The sequence below is a fragment of the Xenopus laevis genome, chromosome 5L (genome assembly GCF_017654675.1).
Source record: "Xenopus laevis strain J_2021 chromosome 5L, Xenopus_laevis_v10.1, whole genome shotgun sequence".
Lineage (NCBI taxonomy): Eukaryota > Metazoa > Chordata > Amphibia > Anura > Pipidae > Xenopus > Xenopus laevis.
Window position 1 is genome coordinate 109,068,045 of NC_054379.1, and position 26,589 is coordinate 109,094,633.

At 36.7% G+C, this 26,589-nt stretch overlaps 1 protein-coding gene across 2 annotated transcripts in view; it reads right to left on the bottom strand.

Annotated features, from left to right (window-relative positions):
• LOC108716955 overlaps positions 1-26,589 on the bottom strand; it is a 93,615-nt gene that overhangs the window by 19,998 nt on the left and 47,028 nt on the right. For both annotated transcript variants that reach the window (XM_041563247.1, XM_041563246.1), the window contains exons 25-51: positions 24,816-24,932; positions 24,486-24,694; positions 22,805-22,874; positions 21,750-21,917; positions 21,176-21,289; positions 20,636-20,899; positions 20,361-20,507; positions 20,041-20,219; positions 17,836-18,016; positions 17,495-17,620; positions 17,229-17,357; positions 15,316-15,432; positions 14,838-15,074; positions 14,612-14,734; positions 13,266-13,388; positions 12,560-12,685; positions 11,405-11,530; positions 11,145-11,267; positions 10,195-10,431; positions 9,626-9,748; positions 8,646-8,768; positions 7,999-8,121; positions 2,648-7,513; positions 2,277-2,410; positions 2,027-2,188; positions 1,252-1,413; positions 1,009-1,136 (exon numbers count right to left, since the gene is read on the bottom strand). In XM_041563247.1, the coding sequence (XP_041419181.1) occupies positions 1,009-1,136; positions 1,252-1,413; positions 2,027-2,188; positions 2,277-2,410; positions 2,648-7,513; positions 7,999-8,121; positions 8,646-8,768; positions 9,626-9,748; positions 10,195-10,431; positions 11,145-11,267; positions 11,405-11,530; positions 12,560-12,685; positions 13,266-13,388; positions 14,612-14,734; positions 14,838-15,074; positions 15,316-15,432; positions 17,229-17,357; positions 17,495-17,620; positions 17,836-18,016; positions 20,041-20,219; positions 20,361-20,507; positions 20,636-20,899; positions 21,176-21,289; positions 21,750-21,917; positions 22,805-22,874; positions 24,486-24,694; positions 24,816-24,932 (8,737 nt within the window). The remainder of the gene's footprint in view (positions 1-1,008; positions 1,137-1,251; positions 1,414-2,026; positions 2,189-2,276; positions 2,411-2,647; positions 7,514-7,998; positions 8,122-8,645; positions 8,769-9,625; positions 9,749-10,194; positions 10,432-11,144; positions 11,268-11,404; positions 11,531-12,559; positions 12,686-13,265; positions 13,389-14,611; positions 14,735-14,837; positions 15,075-15,315; positions 15,433-17,228; positions 17,358-17,494; positions 17,621-17,835; positions 18,017-20,040; positions 20,220-20,360; positions 20,508-20,635; positions 20,900-21,175; positions 21,290-21,749; positions 21,918-22,804; positions 22,875-24,485; positions 24,695-24,815; positions 24,933-26,589) is intronic.

The following is a 26,589-nucleotide window of genomic DNA, read 5'->3' on the forward strand; positions in this document are numbered from 1 at the left end:
CTAAGTTTTGATTAATTATTTTTCCATTCAGAGCCTCTCCTATTCACCTTCCAGTTTCTCATAGCCTAAAATAACTCTAATATACAAAATACCAGGGGAGTCCTAGGGAATTTATATGTGCCACCCATGCCTCCTCCCTATCCCCAACCATGCCCCACCCCTCATTGACACAAGGGGTGCAAAACACAGAGGTGCCTTAAACTAATTTTCTTGTACATCTGAATGACAGAGGACACCTATGCACTAACCCCACCCTGCCCCTAACGAATGCAGTGCTGCTTAATGTAAATCACAAAGCCCTGCTTGTCTTGGCACTTGACAGCATATACTTCTGAATGGCACACAAGATATGGGAAGTCCCCTATTCACTGACCCCAGCCTGTCCCTAATGAATACAAAGCTGCTAACATCGATTGGTGTAAGTTATACTACACCTACACAAGGGTGACTGTGGCTCCTTCTAACTCAAGGTTATTCAGGTTAGAAACATGCAACCGACCTGTGTGAGATAACCAACCCCATAGTTTAGATTTGGTATGCATTTTTTTATTAACCCCTGCTAAAAATTGAAGTCACTTTGCAAAAGCACTAGAATGGCTTAAGAACAAGAAGGTGAATGCCCTTCTATAGCCCAGTCAAAGCTCCAATTTTAATGCAACTACAAATCTGTTTTCTTATCTGAAAAAAACAAATCCTAGAACAAATATGGGCCAACATCTAAAACGGCTTGTGCACACACTAAACCCAAGAGACTTGAAACTGCTACTACTGAAAAATTGGCTTGACAACACACCAAAACATTGGGATTGAATACTTATTTCTCTAATATCTTAGAAATATTTTTCTAATAACAAAGAATAAAAATATATATATATTTTTTTATCTTGTAAACATTGGATTAACAATAAGTTTTGTGGAGGAGGTAAGGATAAAAATGCAGACTGCCACGTAAAAAAATAAATAAATAAATAAAAAAACATGGAAAAGAAGTCAAATGTTGCACAGTACCTGGAATAACCAATTACGACATTGGCTACACGACTGCTCACATCCCAGTTCATTTGGCCATCTTTGTATAGCATCAAGACATAGGATATATAGCCATCAGTGGTCAGCACAGCTTGGTACGTAATGGTCTAAATTAAATATGAGTGGCGTGTGAGTTTAGAAATTGTACTAGGATTTGTACACATTCACAATGAAAGGGTTCAAATTCCGAAAATGTATACTTGAAAAGATAAACCTTCTCACCTGTGTATTATCTGCTGTAGCTAGGAATGGAGGAGCCTTTTCCCACGTAATCTTTAAAATCCACTGAGCATTGTAATTGGCATTAAAATATTTTCTGACCATTTCTTCAACACCTTGAAATGTGGAATTGCTTCCAGTGCTTGGATTAGTTTTAGTGTATTCCTATTGTTTTCAAAGATAACAAAACGCACTAATAATATACATATAAGGCATACAATGGTCAGTCTATATATGTTACAAGTATCAGATCTCATGATCAACACTGCATCATGTTAATCCTTTCTTTTTATCATACATTTTTATCAAGAGTCACAGAGTGGAATCCTTTACCTAATTTCAAATTTGTGTGAGGTTTTTTCTACTTCAAATAAACTCTAACTTTAGAAATATTTGAATGTTTGCTTTTTTATTGAAAAATCTGAATATAAAAAATGTGATTGAATAAGAAAAAACCTTGAATACCTCGAATTTAAGTTTAGCTTTAGGCCCACATTCTGGCAACTTTCATAAAAAAAATGATTGACAGGGCCTAACTATCCATATGTCTTATTTTACATTTTAGCCTACCCTTTTCTATTTTTTAATATTTTTACTATTTCTACAAGGTCCTATTCAGAATATAATTTTTTATTACTGTATATGCAAAACAGATCTAAATGTAACACAATGACCAGTGATAAGGGTTTTTTTTTAAATATGCTTTTCATTTCTACAACTTTATATTTCTTTACTCTTATAGAATGATTTTGGCTTTAGCAAAACCATATAAACCAACCTGATAATAGGTGGTCCCAATATTGGAGAAATCTGCATCATCCCAAAACACAGCGATCATTGCCACAGAATAGTCTACAGGAAACCCATTAACTGGTGGATTAGTATAGGAGAAGATGTCATTTTGAGATGCTGGGAAGATGATCTGTCCGTTGTCAGTGTACTAGAAGAAACAAGGACAATGGCTTGAATTAATGTTATTTCACATTTAGGGTAGTCAACAGATCTGTATAGCTTAAATAAATACATACATAAATATTAGTCCGCAGCTTGTTCCCAAAAGGAAAACCTAATTGTGGCTGGAAGAGTGGAGACGTGAAATCTTCTTTTTTCTGTACAAATTCTATATCGTTTTCGCCTTTCCCATAAGGGAAGAGGGGGACAGCTGAAATATAAATATAGAAGAAAGAAAGCTTGAAAGAAAGGTTTACTTATTTCCCTTAGCCATTTGACCCATATGTTAGATCCCAATACAAAAATTGTATTGCATTCATAACACTGATACATTTACTATACATACTGGAAATATACAAAATCCTTGGTAAAATAATAAAATGTGTTTTTAACACTAGCTTTATTTTTTACAGTGCTTTATTCTCCAAATTTAACTGTATAGTTTTACCTTGAAGCATTACGGGTGAAGTTGTTATTTTGGGAGTAGAGGTTGGGGTGGTAGTTGTTGCAGTGGTAGTAGTTGTTGTGGTTGTAGGTTCAGCAGTGGTAGTTGTTACAGTCATGTTTGTTGTAGCAGCAGATGCTGTTATTGTATTACCTGTGCTCAAGTTAACAGTGTTTGTTGTTGTTGGAGCAGTGGTTGTTGTTGCAGCAACAGTTGTGTCAGCTATTGTTGTTGCACCAGTGTTTATTATTGCAGCAGCTGTTGTGCCAACTGTTGTTGTTGCAGCAGTGCTCATTGTACCAGTGTTTGTTGTTCTTGTTGGAGCAGTGGTTGTTGTTGCAGCAACAGTTGTGTCAGTGTTTGTTGTTGCACCAGTGGTGTTTGCTGTACCTGTGGTTGATATTACAGCAGCAGTAGTTGTTGTACGAGTAGATGTTGTTGTGGCACCCTCACTTAGGGGAACAGTATGTATTGTTGTTGCACCAGTGGTTGTTGTATCAGTGTTTGATGTTGTACCAGTGGTTATTATAGCAGCAGCTGTTGTGTCAGCGGTTGTTGCAGCAGTGCTCGTCATAGCAGTATTTGTTGCTGTTGGAGCAGTGGTTGTTGTTGTAGAAACAGTTGTGTCAGTGTTTGTTGTTGCACCAGTGGTGTTTGCTGTACCTGTGGTTAATATTACAGCAGCAGTAGTTGTTGTCCGAGTAGATGTTGTTGTGGCACCCGTACTTAGAGGAACAGTATGTATTGTTGTTTCACTAGTGGTAGTTGTATCAGTGTTTGATGTTGTACCAGTGGTTATTATAGCAGCAGCTGTTGTGTCAGCGGTTGTTGCAGCAGTGCTCATCATAACAGTATTTGTTACGATTGGAGCAGTGCTTGTTGTTGCAGCAACAGTTGTGTCAGTGTTTGTTGTTGCACCAGTGGTAGTTGTTGTACCTGTGGTTGTTATTACAGCAGCAGTAGTTGTTGTACCAATAGTTGTTGCTGTAGCACCCGTGCTTACGGGAACTGTGGTTGTTGTATCAGTATTTGATGTTGTACCAGTATTTATTATTACAGCAGCAGCTGTTGTGCCAGTGGTTTTTGTTGTTGCAGCAGTACTTATGGTAACAGGGTTTGTTGTTGTTGGAGCAGTGTTTGTTTTTGCAACAGCAATTGTGTCAGTGTTTGTTGTTGCACCAGTGGAGGTTGTTCTCCCTGTTGTTATTACAGCAGCAGTATCCATAGCAGTGGATGTGCCACTGGCTATTGTTGCTGTAGTAGTGGTTGTTGTTGCACCAGTGGTTGTTGATTCAGTGTTTGTTGTGGCACCAGTGGCAGTTGTTACACCTGTGGTTGTTGTTGTTGCAGCAATGGTTGTCGATTCACCTGTGCTCAGAGTAACAGTGATTGTTGTTGATGATGAAACATTTGTTGTTGCTATGTTGTTTGTTATTAATGTTGTGCCAGTAGTTGTTGATGTTTCACCGGTGTTCACAGTTAACCCACTGGTTGTTGTTGTTGAGGTGGTATATACAGATGTACTTGAATTAACTGTACTTGCAGTGTCTGATATCGCAGTGACAAGAACAGTTGTTGAACTGGGTTCAAAACTTAAAGAATGGGGTCCAGAAGAAGTAACATCAATGTTGCTGGTAACAAATTCAGGACTAGTCACACTGCTCACAGTTCCAGATGGGAGAGGTGTTGGAGATGTAACAAGATTATGGCTGGTTTTGGGCACAAAACTTGTCGCACTTATGTTTTCAGTTGTTAGTGTTGTTGTGTGGCTTATGGCTGTTGTAATATATTCAGATGTGGTCTGGGTTATGGTACTTGAAGTATCTGATGCTGAAGAGATGCCAGTAACATCACTTACAGTGGTAGCGACTGGGTTATTTACAGTAGTTATGGGTGACGTATTATATATATTTGTGGTCAGGTTTGTTGTACTTGGAATGCCTAAGGTTTCAGAAGTGGCAGAAAGAGGTACTGGACTAGTTCCAACAGTCACATGTTCAGTTGTCACAGTAGATGTATCAAATGCAGATGTGCTTGGACTCACTGTACTTGCAGTGTCTGATATCACAGTAACAAGAACAGTTGTTGCACTGGGTTCAGAACTTAAAGAAGGGGGTCCAGCAGAAGTGACATCACTGTTGCTGGTACCAGATTCAGGACTAGTCACGCTGCTCACAGCTCCAGATTGGAGAATTGTTGGGTTGGACACAGATGTGTGAGTTTCAGTGTTCAGTTCGGGAGATGTAACAAGACTATGGCTGGTCACAGGCACAAAACTTGTCTCACTTATGTTTTCAGTTGTTAGTGTTGTTGTGTGGCTAATGGCTGATATAATATATTCAGATGTGTTCTGGATTATGGTACTTGAAGTATCTGATGCTGAAGAGATGCCAGAAACATCACTTAAAGTGGTAGCAACTGGGTTATTTGCAGTAGTTATGGGTGACGTATTATATAAATTTGTGGTCAGGTTTGTTGTACTTGGAATACCTGAAGTTTCAGAAGTGACAGAAAGAGGTACTGGACTAGTTCCAACAGTCACATGTTCAGTTGTCACAGTAGATGTATCAAATGCAGATGTGCTTGGACTCACTGTACTTGAAGTGTCTGATATCACAGTAACAAGAACAGTTGTTGCACTGGGTTCAGAACTTAAAGAAGGGGGTCCAGAAGAAGTGACATCAATATTGTTGGTAACAGATTCAGGACTAGTAACACTGCTTGTAGTTTCAGATGGTAGAGTTGTTGGGTTGGACACAGAAGTTGTGTGAGTTTCAGTGTTCAGTTCGGGAGATGTAACAAGACTATGGCTGGACACAGGCACAGAACTTGTCTCACTTATGTTTTCAGTTGTTAGTGCTGTTGTGTGGCTAATGGCTGATATAATATATTCGGATGTCTTCTGGATTATGGAACTTGAAGTATCTGATGCTGAAGAGATGCCAGTAACATCACTTACAGTGGTAGCGACTGGGTTATTTGCAGTAGTTATGGGTGACGTATTATATAAATTTGTGGTCAGGTTTGTTGTACTTGGAATACCTAAAGTTTCAGAAGTGACAGGAAGAGGTACTGGACTAGTTCCAACAGTCACATGTTCAGTTGTCACAGTAGATGTATCAAATGCAGATGTGCTTGGACTCACTGTACTTGCAGTGTCTGATATCACAGTAACAAGAACAGTTGTTGCACTGGGTTCAGAACTTAAAGAAGGGGGTCCAGAAGAAGTGACATCAATGTTGCTGGGAACAGATTCAGGACTAGCCACACTGCTCACAGTTCCAGATGAGAGAGTTGTTGGGTTGGACACAGAAGTTGTGTGAGTTTCAGTGTTCAGTTCAGGAGATGTAACAAGACTATGGCTGGTCACAGGCACAAAACTTGTCTCACTTATGTTTTCAGTTGTTAGTTCTGTTGTGTGGCTTATGGCTGTTGTAATATATTCAGATGTGTTCTGGATTATGGTACTTGAAGTATCTGATGCTGAAGAGATGCCAGTAACATCACTTGCAGTGGTAGTGACTGGGTTATTTTCAGTAATTATGGGTGACGTATTATATAAATTTGTAGTCAGGTTTGTTGTACTTGGACTACCTAAGGTTTCAGAAGTGGCAGAAACAGCTACTGGAATAGTTCCAACAATTATATGTTCAGTTGTCACAGTCGATGTGTCATATACAGATGTGTTTGGATTCACTGTATTTGTAGTGTCTGATATCACAGTAACAAGAACAGTTGTTGCACTGGGTTCAGAACTTAAAGAATGGGGTCCAAAAGAAGTGACATCAATGTTGCTGGTACCAGATTCAGGACTAGTCACGCTGCTCACAGCTCCAGATTGGAGAGTTGTTGGGTTGGACACAGATGTGTGAGTTTCAGTGTTCAGTTCGATAGATGTAACAAGACTATGGCTGGTCACAGGCACAAAACTTGTCTCACTTATGTTTTCAGTTGTTAGTGTTGTTGTGTGGCTAATGGCTGATGTAATATATTCGGATGTGTTCTGGATTATGGTACTTGAAGTATCTGATGCTGAAGAGATGCCAGTAACATCACTTAAAGTAGTAGCGACTGGGTTATTTTCAGTAGTTATGGGTGATGTATTATATATATTTGTGGTCAGGTTTGTTGTACTTGGACTACCTGAAGTTTCAGAAATGACAGGAAGAGGTACTGGACTAGTTCCAAGAGTCACATGTTCAGTTGTCACAGTAGATGTATCATATACAGGTGTGCTTGGATTCACTGTACTTGCAGTGTCTGATGTCTCAGTAACAAGAGCAGTTGTTGAACTGGGTTCAGAACTAAAAGAAGGGGGTCCAAAAGAAGTGACATCAATATTGCTGGTAACAGATTCAGGACTAGTAACACTGCTTGTAGTTTCAGATGGTAGAGTTGTTGGGTTGGACACAGAAGTTGTGTGAGTTTCAGAAGTGGCAGATAGAGGTACTGGACTAGTTTCAACAATTACATGTTCAGTTGTCACAGTCGATGTGTCATATACAGATGTGCTTGGATTTACTGTACTTGCAGTGTCTGATGTCTCAGTAACAAGAACAGTCATTGAACTGGGTTCAGAATTTAAAGAATGGGGTCCAGAAGAAGTGACATCAATGTTGTTGGTAATAGATAAAGGACTAGTAACACTGCTTGTCGTTTCAGATGGGAGAGTTGTTGAGTTATACACAGATGTTGTCTGATTTTCAGTGTTCAGTTCAGGAGATGTGGCATTACTACTACTGGTCATGGGCACATAACTTGTCTCATTTATGTCTCCAGTTGTTACTTCTGTTGTGTGGTTTATTATTGTCTCTGTTAGAGTAGACACTATTGTTGGTAAAGTAGTTGGCATCGACGTAGGAACAATTTCTGGTTAGGGAAAGAAAAAAATATTATTTATAAAAGTATTTTTTAAATTTGTGGTAATTATAATTCCCCTATAACAGCCCACTAGAAGAAAAACAGAGACCAATATTTAGGAAATATATATCTGTTGTAAAATAAACTTTTACTGATTTAGTAAATCATAAAGAAAATGAGCTGTAAATTTCCACCAAAAATGTCAAGCAATAGCAAAACTACAGTAGCAGAATGTATATCCCTTCTATCCTATTAATGGAGGCCTATTAAAGTATGCCTATTAACATTCCTATTTTTTAAAATGCAGTCTGATTCTGAATAATGAGAGTTTTATAAAATTTAACAAGGTTTCTTCATGCAGGGGGGAATATTGCCGGAATTCAACATTTGTTTTTTCATTTGGGCATGTTCACACATTTCTCAATCGTTTACTGAAAAAGCAGACTCAAATACTTAACTCAAATATTATGTGAAATCAAGCTATTGTGAAATACCTGTGCAAGTAACACCATCGCCTGTATAGTTGCTTTTGCACTGGCAGACGAAGGAGCCACCAATGTTGATGCAGAATGCATTAATCGAGCAATTGCTTGTGTTAGTAGTGCATTCATCAATATCTGTTGAAACAAAAAAAAAAACATCGATAGAAATAAATCTACATACACATGTACCTGTATATCTCACAACAAACCATGTATTAAAGGCTTTTAGTCAGCAGAAGCTTGGCTTTAGGAGTCAATAGTTGCTAGGTTGTTCAGTGTCTAAACTGGTTAGAAGTGTTGAATGAAGATGATAGGACAGCTTGATACAGAACATGCAAAAAGTACGCATTTATTTTCATATGCTTGATACAGAACATGCAAAAAGTACGCATTTATTTTCATATAAATTTCACTGAAATGTGACATGTTGAGAATATATACAGCGGGACCAATATCACTATAAGATAGCTAGGTGCTGTGTGGAATTTTCTCAATAAAGAAATGCTGTCCCATTGCAAAGAATTGATGTCAGAGTATTTGTGATCTGTGAGAGAAAAGCTTTATTAAGACGAGATTTCTTTGCCTCACTGTCTTACCCTAGTTTGTGTCGGCATTCTGTGATGTAAACATTCACAAATAAGTAAAACACTTATACATACCTAAGCAGGTGGCGTTGGTCATAATGTAACCGTCTCTGCATTTGCATGTAAAGCTGCCTAAACTATTTTCACATTCCTGTCCGTCAGCTGAGCAATAGGATGTAGAGCTGCATTCATTAATATCTGCAAAGAAAATTATACAGCAAATTCAGTGTATAAATACATTTGTAATTAACTAGTAACATGACATTTAAAATCCAGTGCAAGTTGTAAGTATTGAGCTTGCAGCACCTTGCGACCCCCCCCCCCGGTGCTCCCTGTCTTTTGTGAATGAAGTACAAGCAAGGAACGTTCCAAGGAACATCCTTGTGTCACCCACATATTTCCCAGCAACACTGTATACATAAAGCTGTGCAATGGTTTGTCTTCATTCTAGGAGCATAAGCAGAAAAAATGCAGGCTATAATCAACAGAGCCAACGCTCCATGTGCCCTTGCCCTTAGCCTGTAAGTTCCATAGTAACAGATGTATAGTCACTGTTTTAATTAGTCTATCAGGCAGGCCTGAAAAGTAAGAAGCACTACAAATTAAGAAAAACAATGACATGGAAACTGCATGAACAATGTGGTTTTTGGTGTCTGGGGGTTAGTGACCCCAACAACCAGACAGTGGGGGTCATTTATCAACACTGGGCAAATTTGCACATGGGCAGTAACCCATGGCAACCAATCAGATTGCTGCATTCATTGTTCTACTTGCAGCTGGCTTTAAAAAGCTAATCGCTGATTGGTTGCTATAGGTAACTGCCCATGGGCAAATTTGCCCGGTGTTGATAAATGAGCCCCAGTGTCTGTAGCTGCATGCTGCAAGTGGCAGAATAAGGAGACTACTATTTCAAAAGCCATAAAAACAAAATGCAAAATGAAGACCAACTGAAAACTTTTATAGAATAGGGCCCATCTATACCGTAATTAAAGTTAATTTACAAGTTAGTTATGATATAAGTTAATTTCTGAGAGGAAGCCAGACATTGTACATACCTGCACATGTACCGTTGACATCTATAAATCCCACATCACATTTACAAAGGTAACCGCCTATGATGTTTTCGCAAGTGCTGTGTTCATTACAGAGAGAACTGTTACTCATGCACTCATCAATATCTGGAATAAAAAAAATTCTGTTAATGTTTGGGTAAATTTAAAATGTATCTTTGCGCTAGTGCTGGTGTCAGCTGATCACAAAAGTGATCATTTCCTTACAAAAAGCTGAATAGCAATCAGGTGATTCCATTGTCACAAATTTCATTACCGTACATTTATTTTATGTGTATTGTAATACATGTACAGGATCAGTTATCTGGAAATCTATAATTCCAAAAGCTACAAATAATGGAATGACCATCACCCATTAGAGGCAAATTAATCTTATTGGGCTTGTTTAATGTAAAAATATGTTTCTTATTAGACAAAGATGAAGATCAAAACTGCAGAAACCCCATAGCTGAAAAACCCCCTGGTTTTCCAGATTCTTGATAACAGGTCTAATACCAATAATCATGAATTACACAAACCTAAACATTGAGAGAGACCCACGGGACCAAACTTGCCTGTACATTGTAGACCAGTTGCTGTGAATCCAGGTTGACATGAGCAATTATAGGACCCATTTGTGTTGACACAGACTGAATAGCTGGTGCAGTTATACTGTGAAGTGGCACATTCATCAATATCTGTGCAGTTTGTTCCTTCATAGCCAGAATTACATTCACATTGGTAGGAGCCAACTGTGTTATTACAAATGGAATTTTGGGGGCATGTGTTATTGGCCTCACATTCATTTATATCTGCAATGAAAAAGCAAAATAAAGTGTATGGATTACAACCCAATCAGAATATGTGGAATTTGGGATTTTATCAGTACACAGTATGTATGGCTTGGGTTTTATTTCCAAATTACAAAAAAAACACTACTAGAGCCAGGAACTTTTAAATGGGGTTCTATAGTCAAAAACTGGTTCTAATATAATAAAAAATATATACCTGTATATTTATAACAACATGGCATCATACATCAATTAAACATTTCCTCTATTATTTGTGATTGTGATTATTGCAGTATTTGTTTATCCCTTTTCTGGCTCTTGATACAATGTAGCAGAAGTCAGTTTTCCTATTCATCAGCTGGCAGGTTGTTTCGGGCAGATAATATAATCAGACAGAAAAGGTTTGCTTTCAATAGCAATTGCCTTTAAAAATAACTTTGACACCATTGAAACCTTTTAATTATTACATTATTAGATGTGTTTGGATATGATGTATGCTGACTACACACAACTTCCTGAATACTTTTATAGGACGATTGACAAGATGTATGAGAGAATGACACATACATAGTATGGCTATATTTCACTTTTTATTTAATGACTTGATCTCTTAAGATCAAATGTAATACAGGTAATACAAAAATACTGAACATGTGTATGACACCCAGCCTTGGAGGTGATGAATATTAATATTGTTTTAAATTGGATAAATTGAAATGATTCATTGTACTCACCAACACATTGTATAGTGGGGTTTCCTCCATACCCATCTTTGCACTGACACGTGTAATTACCAGGTCCATTAATGCACACTGTATTCTCACCACACACACTGCTGTTCTGACATTCATCAATATCTGATAGAAATAAGAGCAAGACCATGATATTTAATTTGTTCTTAGTACACAAGGATCTCAGTATAGGAATATGCAGATGAAAGATAATTTTTGTTTTATTCAGCACGTCAGGAATGTTCTCTCAAGCATTCTATTACCTTCACACATAGCGCTGTTCACCTCACTGGTTTTGTATCCTTCCTTACAACTACAGTTGTATCCACCCAGGATATTATAACAAAGCTGTTCACATATTGATGAATTTTGATGGCACTCGTCAATATCTGCAATAGGTAGGAAAGAAGAACATTAGTCTAAAAATATAAACAGCTAATGGCCCTAATATCGCCAGTACCTAATATTTTGAGCAATTCAAAGATTTTTAGTCATAGACTAAAAGGAAAGACTTAAGTGCTTCATGGTTAATGGTTTTATGGCAGCCAGTCTCTGATTGATGGGCAGTAGTGAAGAGCAAAATTTTTCACCAAATGGATGAAAAAGATTGTCACGCGTCCAAAAAACAATTTGACACCTACTGAATCCATTTTGGCAAATTTTCTGCAAAATGCAATTGGTCAGATTAGCCCTGCAATGAGGCTTATTCCTCTATTTAACACATCAGAGAAAATGTGATGTAAAGTGGGAAATTATATGTCCATATGCAAATCCTTTTCCAAGTACAGTTTATAGTAAATTATAGTAAGGTCCTGAATATGGGCCATCCATGTTATTGCAGAGCCTGGAGAGCTCACCCCAGATAAAAAACGTCATACTCTTGTTTTTCTTCTTTCTACCCTTTTGTGTTTTCTGACATTTTTTATTTCTTACCATTTTCTATTTCTCCCTCTCCTATCCATTTCTACTGTTCTTTCTCATGCAAGCAGAAGGAATGGTCACTGCATAGGCATTGAAACTAAAATGATTGGGTAAAGAGAACCCCTGTCCTGGTGGTTCAATCTAAAGCTGTGCTACTTACATTAGCAGATTAGTAACATTGCATTAGGAATGGCTACTACTGCATGTGAAGATATATTTTCAACATTTTTAATGGCAGAACCACCTTTGATCTGTATATTATGTTATTTTCATTACACCCTATTGTTCCAATCATTTTCTGTTTCAGATGATGCAAATGTAGACATTCAAATCTTCTTTATAGTATCATACTGTATCTCCACATGTACAAATACATGTTTTCCCAGACCATCTGTAACTTTTACAATACAAATTTTATTACATTCACAGCAGTTTTTAATCATTTCTTGAATACTTTTATAAAATCAAACAGAATGAACAAATGCATGCTTTATTACCTGTGCAATTGACACCATCACCGATATAGTTGCTAAAGCACTGACAGACATATGAGCCAGCTATGTTAGAGCAGAATGCATTGCTTGAGCAGTTGTTTGTGGTATTCGATTCACATTCATTAATATCTGCAAAGATACAAAAAGAAACAATTAAAAAAAAAGAATATATATATATATATATATATATATATATATATATATATATATATATATATATATATAGCTACTTGTCTCTCATTACTCTTCCCACATCAGCAGTTCAACATACACCAATAATTTTTCCATACAAGAGGTAATGGAGTTGTGGGACCTTAGTGAGGTATACATTGCCACTCTTGCCTTGGGTGCCAAAGCTTCTTGGCCTGTCTCTGGCTGCTGTCAATGTTTGCATTGCCAAACCGATAATAATAATTGCAAATAATAGAGCAGTTGCTTCGCTTCTGCTTTTTACTTTATGAAAATTAAATATTTTTGCTTTTTTCGTCTAAGGGTGACAATATAATAATTTTATATGTTTTACTGATAGCAAGGTTTATTATTTTTAGCTATTACTAAACCTCATTTCCAAAGATCTACTCAAACGTATTTTAACAGCTGGATAGTTTTTGACTTGTAAGAAAGTAAGCACAGGAATATCAAAATCCAATAAGCATATCATTCTGGTATATAAATTCATTATACAAAATAAATGTAGATTTCCACATACCTATGCATGTATTATTGCCCAAAATGTAACCGGTTGTACAATTACATATATAGCTGCCCACGGTATTTTCGCATATTTGTCCAACAGCCGTGCAGTAAGATGTAGAGTTACATTCATTAATATCTGTAAAAAAGCAAGCAATTAGGGAAATTTAATTACAGCTATTATTTGCAGTTCTGGTATCAGTTTCTAGAGAATCAAAAATTGCCAGTATATATATAGCAGATACAAGTATATTCTCACTATATTTACATGGATTTGCAAGTTCCCATGCATGGTTCTGTGTAAGCCCTAGCCTCAGGGCTGAACTGGCAAACTGTGTGTTCTGGCAAATGCCAGAGGAGTTGCCATAAGATGCCATAGAAAGTCACTATTTAGTGGGCTGCTTGGGCCTCTCTATACTTGGAATGCCAGGGCCTAGTTTGACTTTCAGTTCAGACTGGCTTACCCTATATATATCGCAAAAGAGTGGAAAGATATTTAAAATGCAGTATTGTTTGTACCCAAAGGGACCAGTTATGCCATAAAATAAAACATTTCTTTTTGCACTGCCTACAACACAAATCCATCTTGAATAGCTGTCTCCGTGGCTACACAGCTGCTTATATATATAAACTGTAATTTGTTCTTGAAGCAAATAAACTGTTTGTTCTTTTACCAGTGCAGTCTATTATATTAAAATGTATTTAACAGCATTTCATTTTATGAGTGACTGGTCATTTAATTGGTAATTGGATGAGAACCTTATGGCTCTGTCACTATACAAAGTCATTGATAAACCACCACTACAGCAGACTAACTTGAACAATAAATTGTTGAGACATTTGGTGCTAGCATTGCACCTTTTTCAAATCCTGTAAGTGCTGTAGGTATGAAGTTGAAGGTAAGTAGATTCTTTTTTAATGTGTGCATTATGTGAACATGAACAGTTTAGGAGCTAACAATGTGCTCACAAATTGTAAATGAGGACCATCTTTTGCATATATTTTTATTGCATGGGCTACTGGCCTATAAAATCTGTAAAAAAAAGTTGGAAAACTTTATTATAAACTTTACTTTATGTCTAAAAACTTTTTTATATTGAACACTATATACAAAAAAGTTTAAGTGGCATACATCTGATTTAATACATATTATGGAACAGTATATTTCGAAGATAAGCAGTTATGATTGCACCAGGATTGCTTTTAGCAAGCTCAATATGCTATAATTATCACAAGATCAAAGTGATTTCCACATTTATACATTTGACACAATAGATTGTTGATGTTTTTCTTTGTTTGATTATTCGATTGTACGTAGGGATCATAGCTACACATTTTGTGAGAGAGAATGCCTTTACATACCTATGCAAGATCCATTATCGTTTGTAAATCCGTCATTGCATTCGCAAATGTAGCTGCTGTTGGTATTCAGACAGGTGCTATGTTCATCACAGACAGAGATATTACTCATGCACTCATTAATATCTGGAAGCAATTAAAATTAAGTGTCAGCTCTTGAGTGAATTTAGATCCATAAGACATTTGTTGGTGAGGAATTATACATATAAAACAATGGAACTTAACTTGCCTTCACATTGTACGCCATCGCCTGTGTATCCAGTTACACATTCGCATCTAAAGGACCCATATGTGTTAAAGCAAAGTGAATTAGGGCCACAGGTATCCGTTCCAATGGAGCATTCATCAATATCAGTGCAATTTTCTCCTTCGAAGCCGGTGTTACAGTTACATATGTAGGAGCCAATAATGTTATTACAAGTGGAATTCTGGGGGCATGTGTTATTTGTCTCACATTCATTTATATCTGCAATAAATAAAAAGTCAATATTGGTAAAATAATCCTAGTGTTTAGGATTATATACAATTCTGTATGTGGAACAAAAAATATAATAATATAATACTTGTTGAAAGAATTTTACACCCAGCTTTGCCATTTTTCTTACTCAATCAAATAACGTATCATTCTGGATTCAACTCAATCTCAAACCATTACATATAGAAGCCATTTTATTGAATGATGATAGATGTGTGTTCCTTCATCTTACCTGTGCAGTTAGTCCCATTATAGCCTGGCAGACAGTCGCATATGTATGAGCCATTGGTGTTGGTACAAGTTGATGTATTTGGACACAGAGACACATTCGCAGCACATTCATTGATATCTAAACAAAAATAGAGCTTGGTTAACAAATAATTCATCTTGGCACTGTAAATGCAAGTTTTTATTTGTGAGATTCTGCTCTACTACTATACTGTATGTTATAAAGCTGTCATAATAATATTTTCAATAATAATTTTCCCCAGAATGCCTAATATACAGTATAAGTTGGTGAGGATAAGTATTGAGGGGTAGTTCTCCAGATGACACCTTCCAGAATTCAGGGAGTTTATTGGTTAGGACCCAGAGTAGTGTGTGAAATCTCTATGAGCAACACTAAGGGGCAGATTTACTAAGAGTCGAATTTTGAAGTTAAAAAAACGTAGAAATTCGACCCTCGAATTGAAATCCTTCGACTTCGAATATCGAAGTCGAAGGATTTTTCACCAAATTTAGCGTTCGAACGATAGAAGGAAAATCGTCCTTCGAATTGAACGATTCGAACGATTTTATCATATGCTCGAAGAATTTTCCTTCCATGTACAAAGACTTAGAAAAATGGTTGTAGAAGGTCCCCATAGGCTAACATAGCACTTCGGCAGGTTTAATTTGGCGAAGTATTGAAGTCAAAGTTTTTTTAAAGAAACAGTACTTATCTCTTATTATCTTATATTATCGAATGGTCGAATATTCAAACAATTTTACTTCGAATCAAAGTCGAAGTAAATACGAAGTCGTAGTATCCTATTCGATGGTCGAAGTGTTCAAAAAATTACTTCAAAATTCGAACTTTTTTAACTTCAAAAATTTACTCGAACCTTAGTAAATCTGCCCCTAAGGGGATTTTAGTGGTTTTAGAGGTTTTTTAAACCACTACTAAACTCACTAACTAAAACTACCAATGTACAAATACAAATACCTCAAAAAGAATTCTAGTTTTTAGGCCTATGAGCAACACTAAGGGGATTTTAGTGGTTTTAGAGGTTTTTGAAACCACTACTAAACTCACTAACTTAAACTACTAATGTACAAATACAAATACCTCGAAAAGAATTCTAGTTTTTCAGACAATTCTAAAAATGTAAATATCTGAAATGATTTAAAGCAGCACAAGAGGATCAGCACAGCTCCCACTGACTTCTATAGGACGTCAAAAACTTTTACCTGGCAAAGTTTTGTATTAGAGGTTTTCACAGTTTTACACTTTCGACTTTTCAGAGACTTTATTTTATAAAAATTAAAAAACCATGAAATTCAACTGTTAATAAATGGACCCCTCAATGTTCAAGGTTTCCTCTGAAAGTGTAAGAAACTTATAGTTCAGCCTGGGGACCATTTACCTCCACTATTTTTGTGAAAGCCCAGAGATTTGCACACAACACTGATCTGCTTGAAGAACAAGAATAGTGAAACACCCCCATATAGTGTTACTTAACCTTGTAGTATTGTGACTTATATAGCACTTATTTTACCTATGGTGTAATAAATAGTGATGGGCGAATTTATTCGCCAGGCGCGAATTCGCGGCGAATTTGCGCGATTCGCGTCCAGCGAATAAATTGGCGAAACGCCCGCGAAAATTCGCCGAAAAAATTCGGCGTAAAAAACGAGCACCGGCGTCAAAAACGGGCGCCGGCGTCGGAAAAACGGACGCCGGCGTCAAAAACGAGACGCCGGCGCCGTTTCGCGAATTTTTCGCCGTTTCGCGAAATTCGCGAATTTTTCGGCGAAGCGAAACGGCGCAAATTCGCCCATCACTAGTAATAAACTCAGATAAACATCTTGCCCCACAAACATTTAACCATAACTATGAAGGCCAAAAAAATTATAAAGAAAGATCCAGTGGTTCATTGTACTCACCAACACAAAGAACAGTAGGGTCCCCAGTATATCCATCTTTGCACTGGCATGAATAGTTTCCAGGAACATTAGTACACTCTGTATTCGCACCACACAGGTTAACAGTTGTGTTTTGACATTCATTAATATCTGATGGGAATTTAAACAAACAGAACTGTAGTCTCACTTGCTCTTTTATAATAATGTGAATGTTAAAGGAACAGTTCAGTGTGAAAATAAAAACTAGATACAGTTTAAATAGGCTGTGCAAAATGTATATACATTACCTTCACACTTAGAGCTGTTGGTTTCACTAACTTTGTAACCTTCCCTACAGCTGCAGTTGTACCCTCTCGGGATATTGTTACATATCTGTTCACAGTTTGATATGTTAAGATAACATTCATCAATATCTGAAATAAATATCAAAAATGAACAATCAAAAAAATTTTAAAACATGTTATACTGTCTATACACTGCTATTGACATCCGGGTGGACTCAATATTAAGGTTTGTAGTTGAATTTGAAGTATTTGACTTGAAAGTATACAAAGTAAATACATTTACAGTGAAATATATTACAGTATGTTTTAAGTCTCATAATGATATCAAAGTTATATCTTCTCACCAGAACAATCTATTCCATCTCCTATCATGCCAGAAGGACATGGACCACAGGTAAAACCTATACCAGGAGCTTTCGTATCATTACAAGTATTGTTTACAAAACATCGATTTTCCAAACAGCCATCAAAATCATCTTCACAGTAAATTCCAGTCCATGCATCAGAACAGTTACATCCAGCCATCTAAAAGAGATTTACAAGATATAATTATTAATTGTAAAAAAGTTAATGCAAGTTAATCTGTCAGAAATAAATAAGAAGATATACTACAAATAGAAGACTAAAAATGACTGTATACTAGACATACTGAACCAATCTAAAGGTTTAGCATCACTATTACAGTAATGATTCAGCGTTTCAAAGTTGTCATAGGAGCTTCCCATCTTGGCTTTTATTGAGTGTCAGTGACACACACACGCTCAGTGTGCTGTTTAGAAGCTAGACTTATGGGGGTAAATTTACTAAGCGGCGAAAAATTCTCCAGCAACGGCTTCGCAGGCATCGCAACACTTCGCCTGGTGAAAATTCGCTCAGACAACGCTAATTTACTGAAATGCAAATTTTCAAATCGGAGATATGCTAGCGTTGAAGTTGCCTAGCGCAACTTCGGTAATTTGCATACGGTGGGAAATTATAAAGTTGAATAGACGTATATGTTGCAGCAAATACATTACATTACACAAGTCCAGGGAACCTTAATAAAGAAAATAGAGCTGTTATAATGCCCTACACATGAGCCCACTGTATAGTTTATGTTCCGTAGGGCAAACTCACTAACCAGCGAAAATTCGCCAGTGACGGCTTTGCAGCGATCACAACACTTAGTCAGGTGTAAATTCACTAGGACAACGCTAATTTAAAATGCAAAGTTGCGTCCTGGGCGCTGAATGCTGGTTTTGCTACCGTTACTTCGGCAATCAATGCGAAATTGCCCTAGCGTTGGCTAATTTGCATATGGCAGGAAATTATGAAGCTGCATGGACGTATATGATGCAGCAAATACATTACATTACACAAGTCCAGGTAACCTTAATAAAAAAAATAGAGTTGTTATAATGCCCTACAAATGAGCTATAGTTTATGTATAGTATATATTAGAAAAGATGTCAGCGTTTTTTGGGACTTGGAAGTCTTGGACTTGGAAGTCCTTTGCACTCCATTGCATTTTGCCTGGTCTGAGCTGGCGAAGGCAAATCTGGCGAAAGCGGTAACGTTCAGTAAAATCTGCCTCTTAGTGAATTTGCACAGTTACGTCCATTCGCCAGAGCAAAAATTCACCTGGCGATAGAGTGCGAAGGATCGCTAACATCTGTCTCTTTCGCTAGTGAAGTTACGCCTGTGCCCATTAGTAAATCAGTGAAGTGCCTTAATGACTTTGCCCTTTAGCAAATCTGCCCCCATATGTTAGAAAACATATGGGGAAACCCAGTTCCATAAAAATGTTAAGGACTCCATTGCACTTCCCCTGGTCTGAGCTGCTGAAGGCAAGTCTGGAGAAAGAGGTAACGTTCAGTAAAATTCGCATCTTAGTGATTTTGCGGAGTAACGTTCATTCGCCAGATTGAAAATTCACCTGGTGATAGAGTGCAAATGACCACTAGCATCTGTCTCTTTTGCTAGCGAAGTTACGCCTGTTAGTAAATCGGCGAAGTGCCTGAAAGTGGTAACGCTGGCTAATCGTGGCCAGTGTTATTCACGTTGCCCTTTAGTAAATCTGCCCCATGGGTTGTTGCAAGTTATTAAGCAGAAAATGAGACTGTCTTCTCATGGACTCTGATGTTACCAAGGCTGATTATTAAATTCTGATGTAAATTACATTGGTTTCTGACCTGCCCTGTAATGAGAATTTAAATGAATTACTAATCAGCCTTGTGTTGTGACTTTTATATGTTCAACAGCATGTTGTGTGAATCAAAGGAAAAAAATGAGGAGCTACTAGCAACATCTTCAGAAACATAGATTGTTACTTCTAAAACACTGGTACAGAAGGAACTGAACAGAAGCCTAAAACATAATGTGAAGCATTATTCTATTGTTCTATGCTAAGCTTCAGGTCTCTTTTAAAAGTTATTTTCATTAGATATATTACAAGACTATTACCATGTTATTTTAAATATCCAACAATGGTTTATCATGAATTTGTAACAAGGCTAAAATCCTTTTAGGTTGCCAGTTGCAGAAAAATATAATTTGAGAAGCTTTCTTACCTTGAAATTAGGGTAATCCGGAATACTGATATTTTTATTAAAGAGGCATTCGCCATTGTTTGAGCAATTACACAGCACCAGTGTAAGGATAAAATTAGTGACTGATTTAGAGTCATTTGCCTCGATAGTGACATTAAATGGGTCTAAGCTTGTTGCATTCCATAACAGTGTGCCATCAGCTATATGGGAGGAAAAGAAAGAAAGGGAAAAAATAAAGAAATGACATTGTTTTTTTTAGTGAATAGATGCTTAGTTTTGTTATGAAAATAAAATAGAACATTATAAAATCTTAAAAAAAATTCAGGTTAAGTTTTATTTACCATCAATTGTTATATCCTTGGAATTTGTCTGTAAAGTCAACACCACATGATCATTGTTCTCGTCAATTACTGTGTAGTTCACCCTCAGTACTTTATTTAGTGTTCCATAAATTGTGCTTGGTCCAGTTATGTTTGGAGGGAAATTATCTAGAGAGAAGGCAATGGAGAATAACGGCTTTCATTAACTTTGTCTGGTGCAGAAAAGGAGTTTTTCAGCACTAACAGTGTGCTTCAGCTAGATTTTATACCCCCTGTATTTGAAATTATTATCTTACTCATGCTGCTTTCTTGTGCTGTAGCCGAGTTTGCTGCACCAAGCGTGGCTTCTCCAATCGCAAGATTTCCAGTGCTCAGGATGTCAAATATACATTCATCATTTCCTTTACACGTTGCATTTGCTGAGTCAATAAGTGTTTTGTTTCTAATCTGCAGCAGTTCATCGTAAAATAGGGGTACAAAGCTATTATTGTTGTAGCTGTACCAAGATTCATTATTTGTTGAGTTGTAACTAAAAATGCTGCTATTTGGAGTTGTTTTCCCTGTGGAAGGAAAAAAAATGCAAGCATAATTGTAATGGTCTTGCCTTGTTCTTATGATCTGGTGAATGCACACCATTTTTACAAAACAACAAAACCAAAAGAAATCTTATTGTGTACTTGGGTGAATGAAAAGCTTAAAAATTAACAAAAGCAACAGATGTGTTATTGCAGGGTCAATCTCATAATATCTACTGAACAAGTCATCAAACCCTAAATACATTTGATTTCTCGAAGGTATTAGGTCAGGTATTTAAATAATAGATAAACGGCACCTACATGTCATTCCCATCTCAAAAATAACAGAATCATTGGGAAGTTTAACACCATCATAATTTATACGTGTTCCATTATAATACATCAAGTCATCTGTGGTATCCCCATTGAACAAACCTAGAAAGAAAAACAAAACAGTTAATTAGAATGTTTACCATGCCACAATGATTAGTCAATTAAATATTGGGAGCATACAGTATTTATAAGGAGACATCCTATAGTTTCTCAGGTAAGCAAAGTAAAAGCGCTTTGATAAATGTCTCCCTTGTGCCCAATGCTTTTTTGGGGTTAAAAAGTCAAACATTTCCATCCAGTTTGAGCCTAGATTTATTAGGATTTGTATGTTTGACCTACACAGCAACTACTTTAACTCGACCCAACAGTATCACTTCTATGATTCCATTTGATTTCCTCATCAATTTATTTCACAGATGAGTGCCCCAAAATGTTACAGGTTGTTCAGGGATATGCCATAAACTCGTAGCAGTATTTTAGGTTTTCTTTACTAATGGAAGTTGTGGAGCAATAACATGACGTATTCTTCCAGTTCATATTTGTAGAGATTCAAACATCTTACCCAGAAGTCCTTCTGTTTTGTTCTGATATGATGAATCCAATGTTGCTACAAAGCTCAGGGCCCCAAACTTTGCAGTAACTGCCACTGAGATACCACCAACAAAAGAGGCTTTGAGTTCTTTCTCAGTTGTGGTTTCCAGGGTTATCGTTCCCAGTGACGTGCTATTTACTGAAATGGTAGTAAGAAATACATATTACAAACAGTTACTGAAGTGCAAGTAAAACATATTATTATATTTAAAAAAGAACTGACAAATTAAAATGATCTGTTCTTTTTAAGAATAGTTTTTTTCCTGAATATACCAACCATATATTTCACCACAGCCAGCTGCTAAATGAAAAACTCAAGGGGTCCTTTATGCAGGCATGAGCAAAGCAAATTCGGTGCAACCTGCAACACAGTAGCCCCAAATGACACTAAGGGGCAAATTTACTTAGGGTCGAATATCGAGGGTTAATTAACCCTCGATATTCGACTGTCGAAGTTAAGTCCTTCGACTTCGAATATCGAAGTCAAAGGATTAAGTGATATTCGTTCAATCGGACGATCAAACAAAAAATCATTCGATCATACGATTAAATCGTTCGAATCGTTCGATTCGAACGATTTTAATCCATCGATCGAACGATTTTTCTTCGACCTAAAAAGCTACCAAAGCCTATGGGGACCTTCCCCATAGGCTAACATTGACTTCGGTAGCTTTTAGGTGGCGAACTAGGGGGTTCTTAAATATACAGTACATCGACTATTGAATGGTCGAATAGTCGAACGATTTTTAGTTTCGAATCGTTCGATTCAAAGTCAAAGGTCGAAGTCAAAGGTCAAAGTAGCCCATTCGATGGTAACAGTAGCCAAAAAAAACTAAATTCAAAGTATTTTTGCTTTATTCCTTCACTCAAGCTAAGTAAATGGGCCCCTAAAATTCTCAGAAAAAACTGCATTGCATGCACTGCAATTTGCAACAAAAAGTGCATCTTGCACTTTGAGGTCTTCTCTATCCCTTGTCATGTAAATTAAGCAAATTAAGCTATGATCAAAGAAATTACCCATCTTACCTGTCAGTGGGAATTCAGTACCATTAACCTTCACAAAAGTGGTGTTTTCGTCAGAGAGTTGCCATTCAATCTGCAAAATATGGGATATTCTTGAATTTCTTTTGCATGCTTTGTATTAAGTTACAGCTTATATTCAGGAAGTGCACCCTGATTTACAAGCAGTTTCCGGGAAGGAAGCAGTCTGTTTCTGAGCAGTTCAATTTAAACTACTCATCCATTAACCCCCAATATACTGAAGAAGTGTAATTGTTTGCCAATGCTCTAGCCTGAAACATTGGCTATACATTGGTTTAATAATGACCATTCACATAAGGGTTCAGGGAATGAGGAAGAGTTGTTGGGTTTTCATGTTTTAAACTTATTTGTACAGAGAACAAGAAAAAATTATGAAAAAAGGGCTTTACCGAAATAGGCAGTTGCATATTTTGGAACTAGATAATGGGTTACTGGGCAGTAGATCTAATACATATACCAGACAAAATGTAGATCCTTGGAAATGTGGTTGAAATATATTCAGCTAGAATGATCATACTTAATTCCCTCCATACTCTGGCAGAATATATTCAATCCAAGCCAGTTCTATGTTCTGGGTCAGTGACATGCTCCAGCAATACTGTTCCCGAATTATAAATATTCTTGACTCAGTCACTAAAAGTACACTGCTGAAGGTCTATTAAACCTGTAAAATCAGAATAAGGCTTAAGGTGACTCTAGGTTAGAGCCACATTCAATTTTAAAAAGTGTTGGGTAGCCACACAAATTTTTGGGTGTTGCCAGAAAAGGGCTGTTATTGGCTATATGGTAATCCCAGGGGGAATGCCATTGCTGTCTGTTAATATCACCTTAAAAGTAGTGGCATCAAATCTGTCCTTGCAAGAGATCCACCATGTAAAAGAACTGTGACAAGTCATCCCCTAAATTCATATAATATTAAGTTGCTGGCCACTGGTAATGTAGAAGCAACCAAAATGCATATTTACATTTCACATTAAGGGGCAGATTTACCTAGGGTCGAATATCGAGGGTTAATTAACCCTCGATATTCGACTGCCAAATGTAAATCTTTCGACTTCGAATATCGAAGTTGAAGGATTTACCACAAATAGTTCTATCGAACAAAAAATCGTTCGATTGAACAATTAAATCTTTCGAATCGTTCGATACTAAGGATTTTAAACCATCGATTAAACAATTTTTCTTCAACCAAAAAAAGATTGCAACATTGACTTCGGTAGGTTTTAGGTGGCGAACTAGGGGGTCGAAGTTTTTTTTAAAGAGAGACAGTACTTCGACTATCGAATGGTCGAATATTCAAACGATTTTTAGTTTGAAACGTTCAATTCGAAGTCGAAGTCGTAGTCGAAGGTCGAAGTAACCAATTCGATGGTCAAAGTAGCCAAAAAAAAATTCGAAATTCAAAGTTTTTTTTGTTCTATTCCTTCACTCGAACTAAGTAAATGGGCCCCTAAATCTCACAAGAAAAGCTGAACATTTTTTAAAAAAAAAAAAAAGCAAATTTTGACTTAATTTGAATAAAGCAAAAGGGCATTCTGTGTATGGGAGCTTAATATTCTTATTAAGGTATTGTTTAATACAGTTGTTTCTAAAGTATCAAGTTATTGTGGAGAAACAACATTACATTCAAGAATGTTAGGTCAAAAACCCCTAATGGAGACTTTACCGTAGTTTCATTGTTTATTTCTGCCGCCAGTGCCACAAAATTGGTTGCTTGAGATGTTCCATTATTCCCTGCTCTGGCTGTGCGTCCCTGGAGCAGGAACATTGTACCATTATCGTTCTTAACATTGACCAATGTAAATTCACCTAAACCATTAAAGGTATACTTGACTCCATCCAGTGTGTTAATATGAGGGTCCCCAAAGAAAAATCCTTAAACAGAAAGAAAAAGTAGACATTACTCTTGCACCTTCATGTTAGAAGTCTAATGCTTAAGAAGTATTTACACAGGTATACTATAAATCACATTCACAAACTGTTTTTTAAAACGTACCTATACGTGGTGGGATGTAACCATAGCAGTAATCCCGAGGCCTCTTCTGTGAATACAGATAACAAAGATAGGAAGATCCCAATGTACAGCAGTTTTCATAAGGATCCACCTCATTAGCTGCACAAAGAAAGACAAGAATCAGGGCACTCAATCAGCACAGAGCAAATGTTACAGTTACAGGAACTGTACAGTATATCTGTATTTAATACCTCAAGAAAATATTTTCTTATAATGCTGTAATACAAGAGAGATAATATAAATATATTTCATGCGGGGTCATTTATAAATTTAGTGCAGCGCTAAATTATTCGAACTAATTAGCCCTGTGTGTGTTTATATTTATAAAGAGGGCAATACTGGTGTATTTAATGTGCAAACATAATTGCAAATATGTATTTCTCTGCAACTGAGCTACACCATAGCATGGAGAAAAATGTATGCTAAACGCAGGACTGTGAATTTTATATTACATTACCAACAACGCTATTTTTGTGCACAGTGTCCATTCTCATGTAAACACCCATCATTGTTGCGAACCATTTGCAATATTTGTGCACAAGGCATATTTCAAAAAAAGGAAAGATGGGCACAACATTATTTAACCATAATTAACAAGTTTTTGCTAGGAAGAGAACTTTCACTGCTCACAACGTTTTCAGGCTGCAAAAAAAAGATAAAGGGGCCGATTCACTAACTTCGAGTGAAGGATTCGAAGTAAAAAAACTTCGAATTTCGAAGGTTTTTTTGGGCTACTTCGACCATCGAATGGGCTACTTCGACCTTCGACTACGACTATGACTTCGAATCGAAGGATTCGTAGTAAAAATCGTCGAAGTACTGTCTCTTTAAAAAAAACTTCGACCCCCTAGTTCGGCATCTAAAAGCTACCGAAGTCAATGTTAGCCTATGGGGAAGGTCCCCATAGGCTTGGCTAAATTTTTTCGATCTAAGGATATTCCTTCGATCGTTGGATTTAAATCCTTTGAATCGTTTGATTCGAAGGATTTAATCGTTCGATCAAAGGAATAATCCTTCGATCGTTCGATCGAACTATCAGCGCTAAATCCTTCGACTTCGATATTCGAAGTCGAAGGATTTTAATTCCTAGTCGAATATCGAGGGTTAATTAACCCTCGATATTCGACCCTTAGTGAATCAGCCCCAAAATGTGAATTTTTGGGCTGAAAAACACATTTTACATTAAGGGACAGTGTTAATGGGTCGAATGAAAAATTCAAATTTTTGAAATCCAAATTTTTAGTTTATTTTAGTGTAATTTGACAAGGGAATAGTCCAAATTCGATCCAAATTTTTTAAAAAAATCTGAAATTCAAATTTTGATATTTATCATGTACTGTCCCTATAAGAATTTGTGTATCTGCCATCTAAAACCATCCAAATTGGTGTTTTGACCAATGGGGGACCTCCTACAATCAATTTGGAGTCATTTGGTGGACTTAAAAAAAAAATTAAAAGAAACAAACATTTTGATGCAAAAAACTGGAATCGAATTCGCAGCTCGATCTTATTCACCTGTTGGTCATTTTTTTTATAGAATTTCTAGTTTATGGGAGTTGATGGGAGTTTTTAGAAGCTCCCATAAACTCAAAATTTGGATCTTGATAAATCTGCCCATAAGTGACAACAGTGCCAAAATCCCAGTTCCACTAGTCTCACCATGGAATGATGTTATTACTGGGAATATACATAAACAACAGCAATGGGGTACCTATTGCATAGAAAAAATGCAATAAGGTTACTAAAATGAAATAAA